Source organism: Scardinius erythrophthalmus, assembly GCF_964197995.2.
Source record: "Scardinius erythrophthalmus genome assembly, chromosome: 12".
Classification (NCBI taxonomy): domain Eukaryota; kingdom Metazoa; phylum Chordata; class Actinopteri; order Cypriniformes; family Leuciscidae; genus Scardinius; species Scardinius erythrophthalmus.
Window position 1 is genome coordinate 24,038,802 of NC_138232.1, and position 16,893 is coordinate 24,055,694.

At 35.0% G+C, this 16,893-nt stretch overlaps 4 protein-coding genes across 4 annotated transcripts in view; 1 reads left to right on the forward strand and 3 right to left on the reverse strand.

The window, feature by feature from the left end:
• Positions 1–5,943, reverse strand: part of ccdc40 (coiled-coil domain 40 molecular ruler complex subunit) — a gene marked incomplete at its 5' end in the record, with an annotated part of 43,612 nt that extends 37,669 nt beyond the window's left edge. The window contains 7 exons of the mRNA XM_081380510.1: positions 3,716–3,838; positions 4,054–4,211; positions 4,743–4,962; positions 5,138–5,221; positions 5,319–5,440; positions 5,549–5,633; positions 5,854–5,943. Of these exons, the coding sequence (XP_081236636.1) occupies positions 3,716–3,838; positions 4,054–4,211; positions 4,743–4,962; positions 5,138–5,221; positions 5,319–5,440; positions 5,549–5,633; positions 5,854–5,943 (882 nt within the window). The remainder of the gene's footprint in view (positions 1–3,715; positions 3,839–4,053; positions 4,212–4,742; positions 4,963–5,137; positions 5,222–5,318; positions 5,441–5,548; positions 5,634–5,853) is intronic.
• A 619-nt stretch (positions 5,944–6,562) lies between these two features.
• On the forward strand, positions 6,563–7,975 carry anapc11 (APC11 anaphase promoting complex subunit 11 homolog (yeast); the record flags this gene model as incomplete). Its single annotated transcript, XM_081381218.1, has 3 exons — positions 6,563–6,698; positions 7,516–7,629; positions 7,830–7,975. Exons 2-3 carry the CDS (start codon positions 7,521–7,523, stop codon positions 7,973–7,975), a joined length of 255 nt encoding a protein of 84 aa, XP_081237344.1. The 5' UTR covers positions 6,563–6,698; positions 7,516–7,520.
• A 2,090-nt stretch (positions 7,976–10,065) lies between these two features.
• LOC308699986 (mapk-regulated corepressor-interacting protein 1-like) lies at positions 10,066–12,627 on the reverse strand. Its single transcript, XM_081381215.1, has 5 exons — positions 12,568–12,627; positions 12,076–12,130; positions 11,424–11,554; positions 11,191–11,295; positions 10,066–10,965 (listed from the first exon to the last, which is right to left on the reverse strand). Exons 1-5 carry the CDS (start codon positions 12,584–12,586, stop codon positions 10,898–10,900), a joined length of 378 nt encoding a protein of 125 aa, XP_081237341.1. The 5' UTR covers positions 12,587–12,627; the 3' UTR covers positions 10,066–10,897.
• Positions 12,628–13,784: 1,157 nt separating this feature from the next.
• On the reverse strand, positions 13,785–15,708 carry ppp1r27b (protein phosphatase 1, regulatory subunit 27b). Its single transcript, XM_081380431.1, has 3 exons — positions 15,249–15,708; positions 14,640–14,790; positions 13,785–14,359 (listed from the first exon to the last, which is right to left on the reverse strand). Exons 1-3 carry the CDS (start codon positions 15,478–15,480, stop codon positions 14,239–14,241), a joined length of 504 nt encoding a protein of 167 aa, XP_081236557.1. The 5' UTR covers positions 15,481–15,708; the 3' UTR covers positions 13,785–14,238.
• Between the last annotated feature and the right edge of the window lie 1,185 nt (positions 15,709–16,893).

Below are 16,893 nucleotides of genomic sequence, written 5' to 3' on the forward strand. Positions count from 1 at the left end.
TAGATTAAATATGCTATTCAAATTAATGGAGAACACTTAAACATGAAATCATTACTGAGAAGTTACAACATTTTTTATATTCAAATTCAATCAATAGAAATATTTGTTGTGGATGCGATGTTTTTGAACACTTTTCCTGTAGCTTCCCATAAATCCTGATGTACTCGTTACATCATAAGAAGAATGGCATCTACGCTAATTTTAGTGTCTTTGTTTATCCAGAGGTTTTCCCGCAGCCTGCCGGATCCAGGCCTTATCCAGATCTGATGAAGGACCTGCGCCTGGACCCGATGACAACGCAGTGCTGAAGTGCCAACTAGTCTCTCCCTATGGAGGATCCCTTTACCACTCTACAGATAAAGCGTTGTCGGGAAACTCAATTCGCATATCTACCCCAAATTGATAAAATAAAATAAAATTCTGTATCAAAAATTATAAGGAAACACCAGTACTTTGTTTAGGCTTGGTTTGTAGGGAATTACAAACCTGCGTACATATATTCAAACGCACATAATTATAGAACCAATTCTTAATGCGCATGTGAACGGCATCAGCGTTTCTCACAGGTTCGCGTTTAAAGTCTATGGCGGCCTGTCTTAGCGGCCCCTAATTTAATAACAAATGATAGTTGCGACGGAAGCGAATCAATCATAACTAACCTTAGCTGGAAAATAACTTTACTAAAGAACCGCTATAAAGCCAAAACAATCTCTGTTACCATAAATTATACGTTTATCTCTGTAAAGCTGCTTTGAAACAATCTACATTGTTAAAAGCGCTATATAAATGAAGATGACTTGACTGACTTGACTTGACTAGCATGCTGTGTTTTAATGTTTTAACCACAGAGATAATTGCTTATCATGATAATACAAGATTGTCTGAGAAAATAGTTTTGTGCAAATAATGCCCAAGAAGGCCTATCTGTTTCCATTAAAAATATAAATCAATTAAAAATACTATTCGGCCAGAGGAAAAGATGAAATGTATTTTACACTATTTGATTTATGTTTTCAAAAACAAGACAAGGAGAGGCAAGTACATGATTTTTATTAATGTAATGTGTCTTGTACCGTTAAACGTTATCACGTGGATGAATAATCATATGCAAATGATATGCAGATGAGGATATGCATAGTAAAACTAGGCGTTGTAAGCTCCATATATGGTTATTTCAGGGTGGAGAGCATGTGCGCACAATATTCCGCTGACTGGGATTTATAAAGTGAATTCTGCGCAGGTTCTGGCGTACGACCGGTTTTATAAGTCTGAATATTTTTTTGCGTACGTCATTTTTGGCTTACAGGCGCACGTACACTTTTAGTAAGGTTTTATAAATGAGGCCCCTGAACTGTTGGACCACCTGTAGTTATGACATCAGACTTCTGAAGCCAATTTTATTTTTAAAGGTTGAAATGCTTTTGTCCTATTTCTCCCCCTTTCTTTTTTAAAGAATGATCTTTTAATATATTTTTGTCATTGATTGATTGAATAAAATAAATTGACACAACTGCTGGAAAAGTGTCATTTATATTTGAAAAGTTTTTTGCCAAATTTTTAAATGGTCAGGAATTTGTTGACGCATCATTGAAGTGTATTTTAAATATTAATGTTGTTTCAACATTAACGTGGTACATCAGATGGCAACATTGTTTGACATTCCTTTTCATTTGTATTTTCAGTGTTTCAACCAAATGTATTTAGAATCAACATCACATTGTAACATTGATCAAACCATATTACCAAAGATTATTTTAGTTAATTTCAGTGTTAATTCAACATCATAGTGTAACGTTGATTCAACAATGTTATGTAACATGTGTAATAATGTTCAACAGTTTCAACATTAACTGAGGGTGCAAAAGTGATGTTGATAAAATATCACTTTGTAATGTTGAATCAATACTATTACCGTTGATTTTTGGTTGAAATCTCAACATTGCTTCACCATTAACTGAGGGTGCAAGAGTGATGCAAAAACAACATCACTTTGTAATGTTGAAGCAATATTAACACCATTGATTTGTGATTGAAATCTGAACATTATTTCAATATTAACCGAGGGTGCAAAAGTGACATTAAAACAACATCACTTTTGAAATGTTGAAGCAATATTAACACCATTGATTTGTGATTGAAATCTGAACATTATTTCAATATTAACCGAGGGTGCAAGAGTGATGCTAAAGCAACATCACTTTCTAACGTCATTTCAATGTAATCAGTGTTGACACATCAACACTGACTCAACATTGTTTCAATGGTTACAAGCTATCTGGGCTACTAGTATACTTATAAGTTTACTTGTAGTACAGATGCATTACAATTGAGAAACCTAGTTGTGTACTTAAAGTTTACTACTGTAACACTTATAGTACCCTTAAACGTATACGTTTATATACAAAAAGTGGGCCAATTTAGTACAATAGTAATAGTACACTTACAAGTTTACTACAAGTACACAATGATATTAGTATACTTACTATATAAAGTATACTTAAAAAATATACTTGAACATTACTTAAGTATACTTCTTATTCGTAAGGGTAATGCAGTGAGCACTGCTGTAGTTTATATCACAAAACACTCTCCAACTGCAGATGTTACTTTTAATTATTTTAAGTCTAATTCCTAGTGAAATTAGAATGATATCTTAGTTTTACATATCACTTGAGATTGCATTTTCTAAAGATATGGCCAAACGTGCAGTCTACCAGTAGCATTGGAGCGACAAAACTGGGTACGCCCACAAGCGACTCACAGTACAGAGACTAGTGACATGCAGCGACAAAGTCGGATGCAGCCTTCCATTTGAGAAACACCAAACTAAGTGACAGTGTGACAATAGGCCTTATAGAAAAACAAACAGATATATTTAATTGAAATGGTACCTATAAAAAATTGTACACTACCATTCCAAAGTTTGGATCAGTAAGATTTTTATTTTTTTTGAAAGAAATTTATACTTTTATTAAGCAAGTATTTATTTAATTGATTCAAATTGACAGTAAAGAAATGTAAAGAGATACAATAGATTTCTATTTCGGATAAATGCTGTTCTTTTGAGCTTTTTATTAATTTCTATTCAAAGAATCCAAAAATAATTATAGAAAGGTTTCCGCTAAAATATTAAGCAGCACAACTTTTTTCAACATTGACAATAATAAGAAATGTTTCTTGAGCACCGAATCAGCATATTAGAATATGAGACAGAAGGATGCTGAAAATTCAGCCATCACAGGAATAAATTGCATTTTAAAATGTTCAAATGAAAAACAGTTATTTTAATATTTCACAATATTGCTGTTTTTACTGTATCAAATAAACACGTAAGAGGAATAAGAGACTTTCTGAATGGTAGTGTACACTTCTTTATTGAATTATACTTTATCTATTTAAAAGAAGTTATGGACTAGGGTGGAGGAACACTGAATGTCATTATTGATGAATGTTATTGTATTAATGATGAACTCTTATCTGACTCCTTTTAAAGGCAGAATTAATGGAACTAATGGAACTAAATGTACTAATGGAACAGTATGGAAATTTACTTTAAAAGTCGGTGTTGTTAATCCCAATAATATTTAAAAAATTTACGTAACCAAAAACGTTACGTGAATCCAGTGAAATGCATTCATAGCGCTTAAAATTCATAACCAAATTCATCAAATTTGAGTGTGTATGCTTCACATGTTCTGTTGCAGAGGTTTCTAACCTCAGAAAGAGCTTCCTTTGCAGCCTTTGTCTGATCAGTCTGAGCGATGATCTGAACCTCATACAGAGAGATCTGCTCTGAGAGCTTTTCCACATGCTTGGTCAAACGCTCAACATAAAGATCCTGACAGACAGAAAGAGAGAGAGGTGTATAAGCAAATATCTACTAGAGCTTGAATGAAATGGGGAGAATGTATTTTATTATTTGTTTTTACTTTTATAAAATTAACGCAGAAGAACTATACTTTTCTGGTTACATTAGTTATACAAGAGATACATATGTGCTAAAACACATGAAATGGTCATATTTGACCAAAATCATGTGCTCTAGAACTCCACCTGCTGATATTTTTGCTCCTCTGCCTGAGTTCTCTCTTTCTGGACTTTGTGTGAAGCATTCATTATTGCTTTGATGTCCGAACGCAGGTCACTATTGGCCCCCTGCATGTAGAGCAACTTTAGGGCCAGGTTGTCCACTTTAGATTGTAATTCCGAGACTAAGAAGAGAGCATATTATCAAGGCAAGACTTACAGAGATTTTCTGTCTGCACCACTGGCGTCACCAAACAGAATTGTAAAATTATTTTCAAATCATTTTCAATCTGCCAATCACAGATGCATTTATTTGAGAGATCAGAACTAATGAACAACAGGAGATTCAATTATCGCAATTATTTAAATAATTATCTTGAAATGTGATGTTCTTTTAGCGGAAAATGTTCTCTACTGTAAAAATGTTCACTATTTTTGTTAATAGCAGGGTTTTATCATTAACTAAAACTAAACATTTCTGTCAATTGAAATTAAGCTGAAATAAAATATAAACATTAGATTAAAAAGCATTGACTAAAGTAAAATTAGAAATGTTGCCTTGGCAACTAACTGAAATAAGCGCAAGTTTAAGCACTTAAATTACAAAATGAAAATAAAAATAAAACTGATTTAAAAATAAAATTGAAATAAAAATAAATTGATAAAAACTTAAATAACTTAACTAAAAAATAACACAGACTGATAGATCTTCTCACCTTGCATTTGTTGTTTTTTGGCCTGACTGGCAATATCTTGGTACTGATTTTTTACCCCATCCAGCTGGTCTTGGGCCTGTCTACGATGAGCAACAGTCTGGGCATTGGCCTCATGACTTGCCTCCAGAGAGGCCTGGAGTCTGGCCAACATCTTGTGGACCATGTATACCTCTTCAGCAAGTTCATGGCGCCTCTGGGTCTCTGCCTTCTCCACTACTATCTGTAGCAGAGCAATAATGATCAGTTTCCTTGGCCTCTGTTTGTATGCAAGTGTGTGCATATATTTTCCGAAGAACAAAATCAGTCATTTCTGGCCAGTATGCATGTGTAGTTATATCAAGAAATACCCTACAAATTGAAATAACTACAAATATTTTTTTTGACAGATTTCTTACCTTCTCGCGGAGCTCAAGGTGCAACCTCTCCACCTGATTACTGAGGGTTTTTTTCAATGCAGACTGGAATCTTTTCATTAAAGGCTAAAGAGTACAAAAAAGAACACGGGGCATCAGCAAATGTATTACAAATATGAAAATGTACTGCTTTGGAAGAAAAAAACATGTTAGGTTTACACACATGCTCAGGATCCAGCACCACAATTTCTTCCTCATCCTCATCTTCCTCTCCGACTCTACTTTCTGCATCAATGCCACTGATCTCCAGCTGGAGAGTGTGCTGTGGTATGCTGTGGTTTATATCTGCACATAAACAAAACAAAAAGTGTAATAGGAGTATCACTTGTAGAATAAGATAGAATGAGAAATATAGGCTAAATAATGTTAAGGTTGTTACATGAAATAAGTTACCAGAATTGTCCAATTGAAAGTATCCACTGGTTCCAACATGATCAATGTCTCGGTCATAATTGTCTGAAAGCTGCATCGATTCCCCCTATAAATAAAATCATTAACAAACACCACTCTACATTAAAATATGCATATTAAAAATAAAATAAAAATTGAGTTCACATTATTTGCCCTGATTTTTGGGAAAATTGAAGAACTAAAGTAAAAAACGCAGTTATCAACTCTGATACCATCTGTATGATGAATATCTTTGGTATGAATTGTTAAACTAATAAAAATGAAAGGTTCGTGTAAGACTTATATACCTCTTTAGGCTCAGTGAATTCACCCGGAGCCTCGTCCTGCCTGTTCGTCTGATCATCTGGCAGACCTCCATCACACCCACCGCTTTCCATCGCTTCATAGACATAAATAAAGTAATACAACATAGACATACACATATACAAGTATATATAAATGAGCAGGATATGACCGAGTAATTTTATTTTAATTTGTCACCTGTTTCCGTTGTATCTTGTTCCTGAGTGGCAGAGAGCTGGAATGAAGCAGTATTTCCCCAAATGTATTAATAGTAATCGTTCAATTAGCAATACTACATCCAAAATTCTTCAGCTGAAGTAATGATTCATTTTATTCTGGTTAAATATTTGTTTTATGTTATTTTTGTGTTGTGACAATTTAACAGCGCGAGACCTGCAGTGTTTACTTTGCATCTCCGTTGCTAGGAGACTCCACACTTCCGGATTCGCTCCTCCTCCTAAGACAAATCGAGCTAAAAAAAAAAAAAAAAGACAAATCGAGCTGTAAAAACTAGACTGTAAAAAATGGTAAAAACATATATATCTGTGTAAAAAAAATAAAATAAAAAAAAATACTCAAACAACAAGATATAAAAATTAGTAGAGTTCTTAAAAGGATTTGTTTATCTTCATTATTATTTGGTTCTTTTACTTTAAAGATAAAAAAAGCTTTAAGACTATAAATCTCCCACACAGTAGGTGGCGGTGTCTTGCTTTCAGCTGGCTTGAGAGAGCGCGAAGAAAGCTGAGCTCAAGCTGCATTGCGCGCCGCGCATCATAGAAGGAGATGAGATGATGTTGATGTGAACAAATCGACGTAGAAAGATTGATCAGTGTTTATACATTTTTGGGTCAGTATTATTAAAACATGTAATCATTTTTTCTCCGTTTCTTGCACGGAAACGCCACATGTTTAGATTCGTATTACGTTCGTGTTATTAGGCTAGTGTTTTCACTCATAGCTGAGCTGACATGGGTGGATATGTCAGCAAAAAGAAAAACTACTAAAAAGAATAATATCATACAGCACAATGTTTTGACATAGTATTGTGATGAGAAGCATTTTCATGACATATTCCATGGTATTTTTGAATTATTTACCATGTAAATATCTGGGTAACAGTTACATAAACATGTTATTCATCCAGTACCATGGTGTATATCAAGGACGTGAAATTATTATTCTCGAGTGCAGTCTCCACTATATGTTTTTACAAATCATTTTCCAGTACTCACAAAGGACTGGAAAAGTCTAGGGGCCAGTTGCATAGCAGCTAAACCACTAAGACTAGTCTTACAAGTTGAAAGACATCAGTATTTTTTCTTTAAGGCTTTTTTAAAATCAGTTACATAAAAACGTAGATTAGCCTAATTTGGTACCGAAAAGAAAGACTGACTGCCCCTGACTAACTGCTAGTGGGTCATCATACTAGAACTTAAGACACTTTCGTAACACAATGGCTATATTTAGGCAACCGCTCCCCAGGAAAGTCATTGGTAAAAAGGTGTGGGAATCCTGCAGGCTTAAATCAGTGTCATGGTATCACCATCTTATTCCATCATTGTACCATAATACTGCCACAGTGCCTTTTGCATGGGAGTGATTCTTGTTTTTGAAATAATTGAAAAAAAAACAACAACTCTGTTCTGTGTTTTTGTGAATTCCAGAAGTGATGAAGGTTAAAATAAAGCAGTGGAATGGTGTGGCGTCCTGGTTGTGGGTGGCCAATGATGAGAACTGTGGCATCTGTCGAGCGCCTTTCAATGGATGCTGCCCAGACTGTGGGTAACCTGATTTCACTGTATCATGGACAAAGACTACACTACCACCTGTGCCTTTGACAGTTTTCTCATGAAATGTTTGGTTTTAATCATAATGAAATCCTACTGTTTTAGGTCCAATACATACTTATTTGTGCAACTTGTTTTGTGTAATTGAACCATAAATATTCAGTGTAAGAAAATTATTATTTTTTAATCAGGTAAGGTCCCAGGAGATGACTGCCCGTTGGTTTGGGGTCAGTGCTCTCACTGTTTCCACATGCATTGCATCCTGAAGTGGCTAAATTCACAACAAGTACAGCAGCAGTGCCCAATGTGCCGTCAGGAATGGAAGTTTAAAGAGTGAGCTCGCCTGTCAGGCAACAGCACAACACTTGGATTTTCAGTGTGAATTCTGTATACATTCTTAAAAGTGATCTTTGGATGACTTCTATCACAGTAATACATGTTCTTTTTTTTATTCAGGGGAGACACTTCCTGAGGAGATCAAATAAATGCAACACAGATTGTTTCTTTTGTTTATTTATTATGTTTTTTTGTGATTAAATATCCCTCAAAATTACTTTCATATTTAAAAATGGTTGGTATGGTTTTGTACAAAACAGCTGACTGCAATTGGCTGTCAAAGAGACAGTCATTTTAAATTATGAACAGTACAGAATGTCACAGGACACTGACAATGTTATGTATTTGCGCATATCTTAAATAACTGACTTGAAACTCCCACCATTTAAAATGTATACCATTCTCTTACCTTCATTAGTTATTTTGAGAAAGTAAGTTGTCACTCATTCTTATCTAACATTTTTGTAATTTGTAAAATGTAGCTTGCATATATGTCCAGACGTATTGAGATTTTATCTGCCTTGATTGTCTGTAAGTAATCATTCTTATAAGACAAGGAAATATTGTTGCGCTCAGATGAAGGCTAGTTGTAAGTCCAGGTGCGTGAAAACCAATAAAATGTAGAAGAGACTGTAGATGGTTCGCACTCTGAAAAACTAGACAAAGTCTTTAACAAAAAGAATCAATTATTTTAATATTAAAATAATTTATTCTTTTTGTTAAAGACTTTGTCTAGTTTTTCAGAGTGCGAACCATCTACAGTCTCTTCTACAGTAATCATTCTTATAAAATAATTCTTAACAGGCACCACTCTGAACCTCATTACTGAATGTATACTAAATTATTTAAAAAAAAAGTGTATTTTTACATATCACAGGCATATTCGTAGGCTGACCAAATAATTGACTAATAACAAATAATATGCAAGCTGCCAACATACAACGTATACAGCTGAGACAAAGGTATTGAAATAAACTAATGCAGAAATATTGAAGGATGTGAGGAAATGTAATAAAAAAGCATATAACATTAAGCCATAGAAATATGATTTTCAAAAGAGTGGCACTGGCACATCTCTGTTGTTGAGCCATCCTGGCTAATTTGAACAAATTACAACTTCCAAGTGAAAACAATGTAATTATTCAGAGTAAACATGCATTCGTCTAGTCCAAATCTTTGTGCTGTATTCTTCTTGCAGACATCTGTAAACCAAGAAGGTATTCAGAGTGTTTTAATATTTGTGAAACTTTGTTTACATTAGTAAAACTGAAAGTAATCATGCAAATTTGTGGAAAGTGAAAATGAGAGTAAATATGAATAGGAGGAACCAAACAAAAAGGATTTAAAAAATGGAATTCAAATAGAGAAAAATTACTGTGCGTTTTCAGAAACAATATGTACATTCTTGGGAGAAAAAGTGCTACATGAAAATAATATTTATGCCAGAGGAGAAAAAATAAGGTTGGAAGTAATTTGAACCACTGACTCAAATTGCCCTACAACCACCATTTCTTATAAAAACTATTAATTTAGTAATTAGTAATTTAGGTCTTTTCTGGCCTGGATTCACAGACAGGGGCTTAGATTAAGCCAGGATTAGGCCTTAGTTCAATTAGGACTATAAATTAGCTTTTATAAACATGCCTTTAAAAAATAAAAAAACATTACTGGTGTGCATCTTGACAAAGCAGTGGCACTGACAGATTTTAAGGGATGCCAGTGCAAGTTGCTTTCGGTTAAAACAGCTCAAACATGCATTTTAGTCTGGGACTAGGCTTAGTTGTCTGTGAAACCAGGGGTCTATGTTTTCATTTCACAAACATGGCTAATGCAAATTGTAAGCTTGGATAAATGAAAACATTTCAATTGTGTTTTAAAACAAATTCATTCAAATATAAAGCACACTGGGCACTTCCTGAATTTAGTAAAAAAATAAAACAAAAAATTGCAGTTCTTTAGATAACGGATTCAGTTTTCCTATGAGCATTATCCAATCTTTTCTGTTTCTTTGCAACATCTGAAGAAGAAGAATTGTAATGAAAAATAGCAATAGCTTTTTTTTTTATATAAGTTTTGTTGGTTTGTATGGGTGATAATTATAGATCAGAAATACATGTTATTTGACAAGGTCAAGATATTTCCATGTTTTATTTCACAACATAAAATACATCAGTTATACTCCTTTGTGTTTTTAAAAATCGAATACTTGTCTTGAAAAAGGCAGTTGCTAACTTGTGGTTAAATGGGATTACAGAGTTTGCTGGGGCCATTAAACGTCATCACACAGGTAAGGTAATCTACTACATCCTAAATGGGTTTATAATCTCACTCTTGAAAACTATTATAACTCAAGCTTTCAAGGAAAAAAAAATATATATATAAAAATTGTCGTAAACTTAATGGTGGTGACAAGTCATGAGATTGTAGTGTAGTGCGTTTATAGCCAACATCTAGCTTTTTACTTCTGCCAATGGTACTATTAAGGCTTCAAAATTCATAAAGGTTGGGTTAATTTGTGAAGATCATCACGTTGAACAAAACAATGTAAGAATCATAACTTTTTGTTGGTCACAGCTTATTTTCTGCAACAATCCAAAAGCTAATGGAAAAAATCCTAATGGGTTTTTGTCTAGGGAACTAGGGTGATGCTAACTTCTGGTTTGGCCTACAAAAATATAGATTCTTGGAAGAAAAAAGTGCTACATGAAAATAATATCTGCAGCACTATAAAAAGCAATTAGGATTATAGAAACATTTCAGGGAGAATCATTTGTTCTTTTACATTGGACGAAGTAGGCATCAATGAACAAGGCTTATCACTTGAATGGATCAGGGATCAGCAGATAAATGGTCTGAATAAAATCAGTGCATCAGGCAAGAAGTTTATGCTGTATCAGTCTGTACGCTGGATAGATTTAAAAATTCATAAAGACTTCTTGGAGTCTTGTGTGTTTCTCCTTTTCACATCATTCAAGTCGACTGGTGTAAAAGCTGAAGAGTAGAAACAAACAGTTAGAGACCATGCATGCATAATATTTCAGTTGAGTCTTTAAGAAAATGCACACATTTGTTAAGAGACACATTCCCCCTAGCAAGGAAAACCAGGTAACAGCTGATAGCTCTGCTAATATTTCAACCATTATTAATTATTCTCTAAAATGTTCCTTTATCAATAAAATACAATTCCCAGGACAAAAATCACCCAGTTGAACATACAGCTCAGTGCAGGGTTTGGCATCCTCTCCACATACTTCTGAGGTCCCTGGTTATTGTTTTCACTTCCCTGGCAAGTCTGCATTTCTCTCATTACACGCTGCCAAGCTGTTGGAAGAAGTGTTGATGTTATATAAAACTCTAATTCCCAAACAACATATAAACAGAATATTTTTGATGGGCCACTGACTTTTTATTTTTTTATGCCTTTTGAAAAGACTTCTAAAGCAACTTACTGTAATGAATGAATCGCACATTTTCCTCGTGTGCTGGTGTGAGTAGTTCCTCTGTGTTGGTTGGGGAACAGTCTCCGGACATCTGCTTGTAATTTTGAACCATGCTTGAGGATGGAGAGCTGCCCACAACACTGTCAAAATCCTCATGAATCAGTTTAACACTTATTAAATCAAACCTATGACACTAAAGTTACAGACCCATTGTGAAAGGCGTCATTGTTAAATGGACCACACAGAGTTAATTACCTGATTATTTGTGTTTTTTAGGGAACTGCTCTCCAGGAAGTGTAAAAGCACAAAAGCAGGCAGTTTAAACCTGGAAATGTAGCAATAGCTTTTAGAGCCGTGGTCTGTTCTTATTTTTTTTATTTTAACGTGCTGTCATTTTGAGGTCAGTCTCACAAACACTAGTTTGCCGCCGCATACAATTGAAAGAGCAAATATGTTTCTTGTCCGATAAAGGGACGTAATATTTTCTTAAATATCTAATCTTACTAGCTTAGCAGCTAACATCAATAACAGAACCCCCCCCCCCCCCCCCACCTCCCATAAAAAATAAAAATAAAAAAAAACGTTTAAACAAGAGATCGATTCGACGTAACTAAAATGTTACAATTAATGCGATTAAAACTTACGAGCATTTGGAACTTACAAAGTGGCGTTTAAATCCTTTGTTCCAGCCAAAACGATCCTTAACGTGTATACGGCTGCGTTGAGGGGCGTCCAGCACAACAATCAGTGATGTCACGTTAGATTGGAGAACAAATCTGTGGAATCGGACCTTTCAATGAATCAAAGAAATCTGTCTGAGATTAGCGTACTACGGTAGCACTTATTTGAATTCAGTCACATTTAACCAGGAACCGTCTCTTTCAGCCATGTCTGACATGTGTAATTAGCCGAGAACCAATATTGAACTGAAAAGAATCGAAATTTTACCGATGTGTCAAAAAGTAAATTTAGTAACTTACTTCAATTGTTTACTTTCTTTTTCTAAGCTGAATTCTGCTAATTCAAATTGGACACAGACCTGTAAACGTTATAATAATAAATTAAGTCGCCTCATGAACCCGTAAAAGAATCACTAAATTTAATGGTCCGATTCTCAAGTGTTTCAAATAATCAGTTCGCGGAAATTACTTGCCATCAGTACAGCAGCACATTCGCGATTCGTTCAGCAGAGCATATCCGCGTTCAGCCAGCTTCCCCTTTATGCTCTGGACGTCATTGGTTGAGCCTGACGTAGTCCAGCTCCACCTCTGTAGATCTAATCGGTTGAGGGATAGAGTGGCAGGGTTAGGGTGTGGTCGGACCTTCTAGCTCCACCCCTTACGCCCAAATTACATCTAGAGAAGGGGAGATGGAGTTTAGAAACATTAGACGTTATATAGGTATAGAAAATGTCATTCAAGAACAGTGGCATAAATACAAGTGTCTGATATCACATTGAAAAGATGGTAAAAACAGCTTTTTTGGGGGCGGGGGGAGATTGCTTACATTTCCCAGTCAAAAGCCCATGAATTATTATTTTGTTTTGTGTGAGGAGCTGAACTGTCCCTGTTGTGATGTTTATCTTAGTGAAACGGTTTCTTCTAGAGAAAAAAAAGTAGCGCGGGACTTGATTTTGTCCATCAAGAATTTAGTAAGTGACAGGTTGTCCCGCCCTCGCGCCATTAAACTTGCCATCAGAGAAGAGAAGATCTTTTGATTAAATATTACGAGGGCACATGAATTGGAATAATAATAATGATGTGCACATATAGCCTAAATCATTTATAATAGGCTACAGAGGTGTAAAGTCCTATGAAATTCCAAAGCTGCCAATATTAAAAATAAATAAATACATAAATAAATATACAAATAAATGTAAAAAATAAAAAATAAATAAATAAATAAATATACATAGAAAAGCAAAAAAACGAAAATAAATAATTATTTATACATTTATTTCCTTATTTATGTATATATTTATTTTTTTCCATATTTATTTATTTATTTATACATTTATTCATTTATTTATTTATACATTTATTTATTTATACATTTATGTATTTATACATTTATTTATTTATTCATTTATTTCTTCCTACGTAGGGTAATGAGGAGGGCGTGGTTTACCTCAGACATAGCAATCGAGCTCAGAGTAAGTGAAGGCGAAGGGTTGAGGCCACAGTGACACCCTGTGGCGAAATACAATAAGTATAGCTCACTGACGTTGATACGGTCTGTGACTGCGAGGTCTTTCTGAACCTGGACTTTAAACCTCTGATAGGCTAATACTGCAATGTTCTATAAAAAAAGTATGAATTGTCACATTTGATTTCATGGTGACTAAATAACAGACGCATGTATTTATATATATATGTATAAAACTTTTAATCCAGGTATGTATAAAATTAAGACTTTCTGTACAGTGGCAGGTATTACATGTAATGGTTAAAAAAAACAATAACAAGGTGATTTATCAAACTCTCACAACAGTGCATTGATCTGCTACTTAAAAATCATGTTTCACAATGGAAGGCATTAACTATAACAAACTTAGTTTAGAGCAAGAACACACTGCATCGTCTCACTGGAAGAGTTCCTTCCTGCGGAGGCAAGTGCAACTCACATCCTAATCTCTGTCATTAGTCCAAATGTACAGGACCAGACAATTATAACGAGACACACTGTCAGGGTGTCTCAACTACAGCACCACTGTATACACAGTGGCTGTTCCACTCCCTTGCTGGCTTCATACTCTTAATGTGGCAACTGCCACAAAAGAGGAGAGCAATCAGAAGAACTTCAGTTTCAGGTAGGCGATGCAAGTTCAGTCACCACCGACACCAAAGAGTTCAAGCAGCTCTTTGCAGTCTGGGTCAATAAGATCAGCAGGCTTCTCCCCAATGTCATTTTCAGCCTCAGTGTCTGCACCCAAGGAAAGCAAGAACCTGAAAACAAAAACAAAAAAAAAACAATTTCTTTAAATCTTCCGCCAGTTTCACTTTCTTGACTGATCTGGTTTTTACTAATCTCACACATTTTAGAGGTCAAAGAATATAGCAGGTAAAATGTTCTGTCTGGATTTTTTGCAGGCTTTCAAGTTCTTAACTTTAACAAAATGGTCTTTATTTTCTATACACTATAAAAAGTAATTATCTATGAAATGTCCAGGTCTAATATGTTTACAGAAGTCCAAAAATAAATACATAAATTGAGCAGTTCACTTACTTAGCTATCTCTGGAAAGCCATCACTGCAGGCCATGTGGAGGGGAGTCCATCCGTCCTCGTCTCTCTGGGTGATGTCAGCCCCAAATTTGACCAGAAGCTTCACACAATCCAGGTTTCCAGATAGGACTGCCTCATGAATGGCTGCCATGCCTGGACAATCAGCAATAAGTTAATTTTAAAGGACAGGCTCAGACAGCACAATTATCAGTGGATTAAAGCTTGAGACACTGACGATTATGTTATCAAGCATATATGAGCTGCCTAGACAAAAATGGCATTGCTAATGCAATTGGATAAGCCTTTATTGGAGATCAGGGAATGCTTTTGTGATCAGTATTGCATTTTAATTACTTTCATGCAGAATATATCTACAGGGATATTAAAGTCCTGTTTGTGGCACATTAGTATATGTGAGGGGGCAAACTCCTCAAGATGGGTGGTGACCATGACATATACTAATGTGCCACAAACAGGACTTTAATATCACCAACCATTCCCATGTTATTACGGTGTATCCATATAAATGGCCCACCCTGTAGTTGATTCTGAACAAAGATTTACTTTCCCTTGCAGACTTAACTCAGTATACAAGTAGTTGGTTTTCCTACCTGAATGGTAAATGGTGTCCAGGCGTACTCTTCTGGTTCTGATGAAGCGTCCGATTCTCTCCAGCTCTCCTTGACGGACATAATCCTGAAACACTATGTCATTGGGAAAGTGAACATTGCGAACAGGTTTGATGGAAGTCTGAGAATGAGAGCATGACACTGGACCAGTGGCATTTGGATTGCAGCCCTCAAAGCGCATGGTGTGGGTGACTGGACACTGGTAGAACTTCATTCTTTAATGTTCTTGTTTCCAAGATAGGATAAGAAATTCTGTACCAATTCTCAATGTGGCTAAAAGGTTCAGCAGAATAGGGTCTTAAGAAGTTTCTTCTTTAGAAGTTTTTTTTCCAAGGTGCTGGTCTAGATGATAGCAGCTGGTCAGTCTCTCGGTTCGTCACTTAATGTAGTGATCCTTCCTAGACAGTCATTCAGAAGTTGGTCTGAAGTCAGGGCTCTGTGTACCCTATATATACCCTGCTCTAGACTATATTAAGAGGCTGTTGTCTCATAGCTCAGATGACTGAATTGGAAGACGAGTGGGTGTGATCTGAAGTCACACCCCAACGATACTCAGCCAACTTAGCAATGAGATCCGTAACCTTAGCTTGTTTTCATGCACCACATTTGAACAAAGTCTTGCCCCCTCCTTTTGATGGACATTTTGATGGTCACAAATAGATTTTTAAAAATAACACTTAAAAATAAACAGCCAGCAAAAAAGATGCTCTTGCCAGGGAGACTATTTTCAGATGACTGTTTAATCATATTTAATGTGTCATGATTTCTGACAGCGGTTTATATGACTTTCTTTTTTGGAAGATGAGTTACTACTCGGCACCTAATAAGTTCCAGAAGTTTCTGCATGTTTTGCATGAAATGCAGAAAGCAACACAAAATGGTTAAAATCCCTGGATATCTCAATCAAGATAGAAAATGCAATCATTTACTCAACCTCATGTCATTCCAAACCCATACTGTATTGTTTTAAATGGAGTTTTGAAGATTGTTAATGCAGCTTTTTTTCTTCTCAATGACAGTTCACTATGCCCATGATTGTCAAGCTTCAAAAAACCATGAACAAAGTAGTCCAAAGGATTTGTCAGACTTGAAACTCGCACATAATACCTTTATTGGAAGACCAGGCAGTAATTTAAATCATTTTGTGAATTTATATTTCATTCTGCCAAAGCTCTTATATTTAAGATAATATTATTAAAATTTTTGCAACTGAATGAAAAAAAAAAAAACTAAAGCTGCAGTAAAGGGAAAGGAATTCAGTTAATAAAATCATTCCTCACAAACTATATTGTATACGGATACAACTTTTGTTGCCACTCTTTAAGCTTGACAGCCATGGCCACTATGAACTGTGTTATACATGTGTACTGTAATATATATATATATATATATATATATATATATAAAAATTAAAAAAAAAAGTACGAAGACTTTTTCAAGAGAATTATTTTCATGTCCCATGGAAAAAACACCATACAGGTTTGGAACAGCAGGGACTGAATAAATAGCTTTTATTTTTAGATAAACTTTAATCTTCACAGCCTTTAATCTTCATTTAAGATTATGCCAACTGACTGAATCAGTCATGTTAAAACAAAATACAAGAAATAAAACACAACCCAACAGG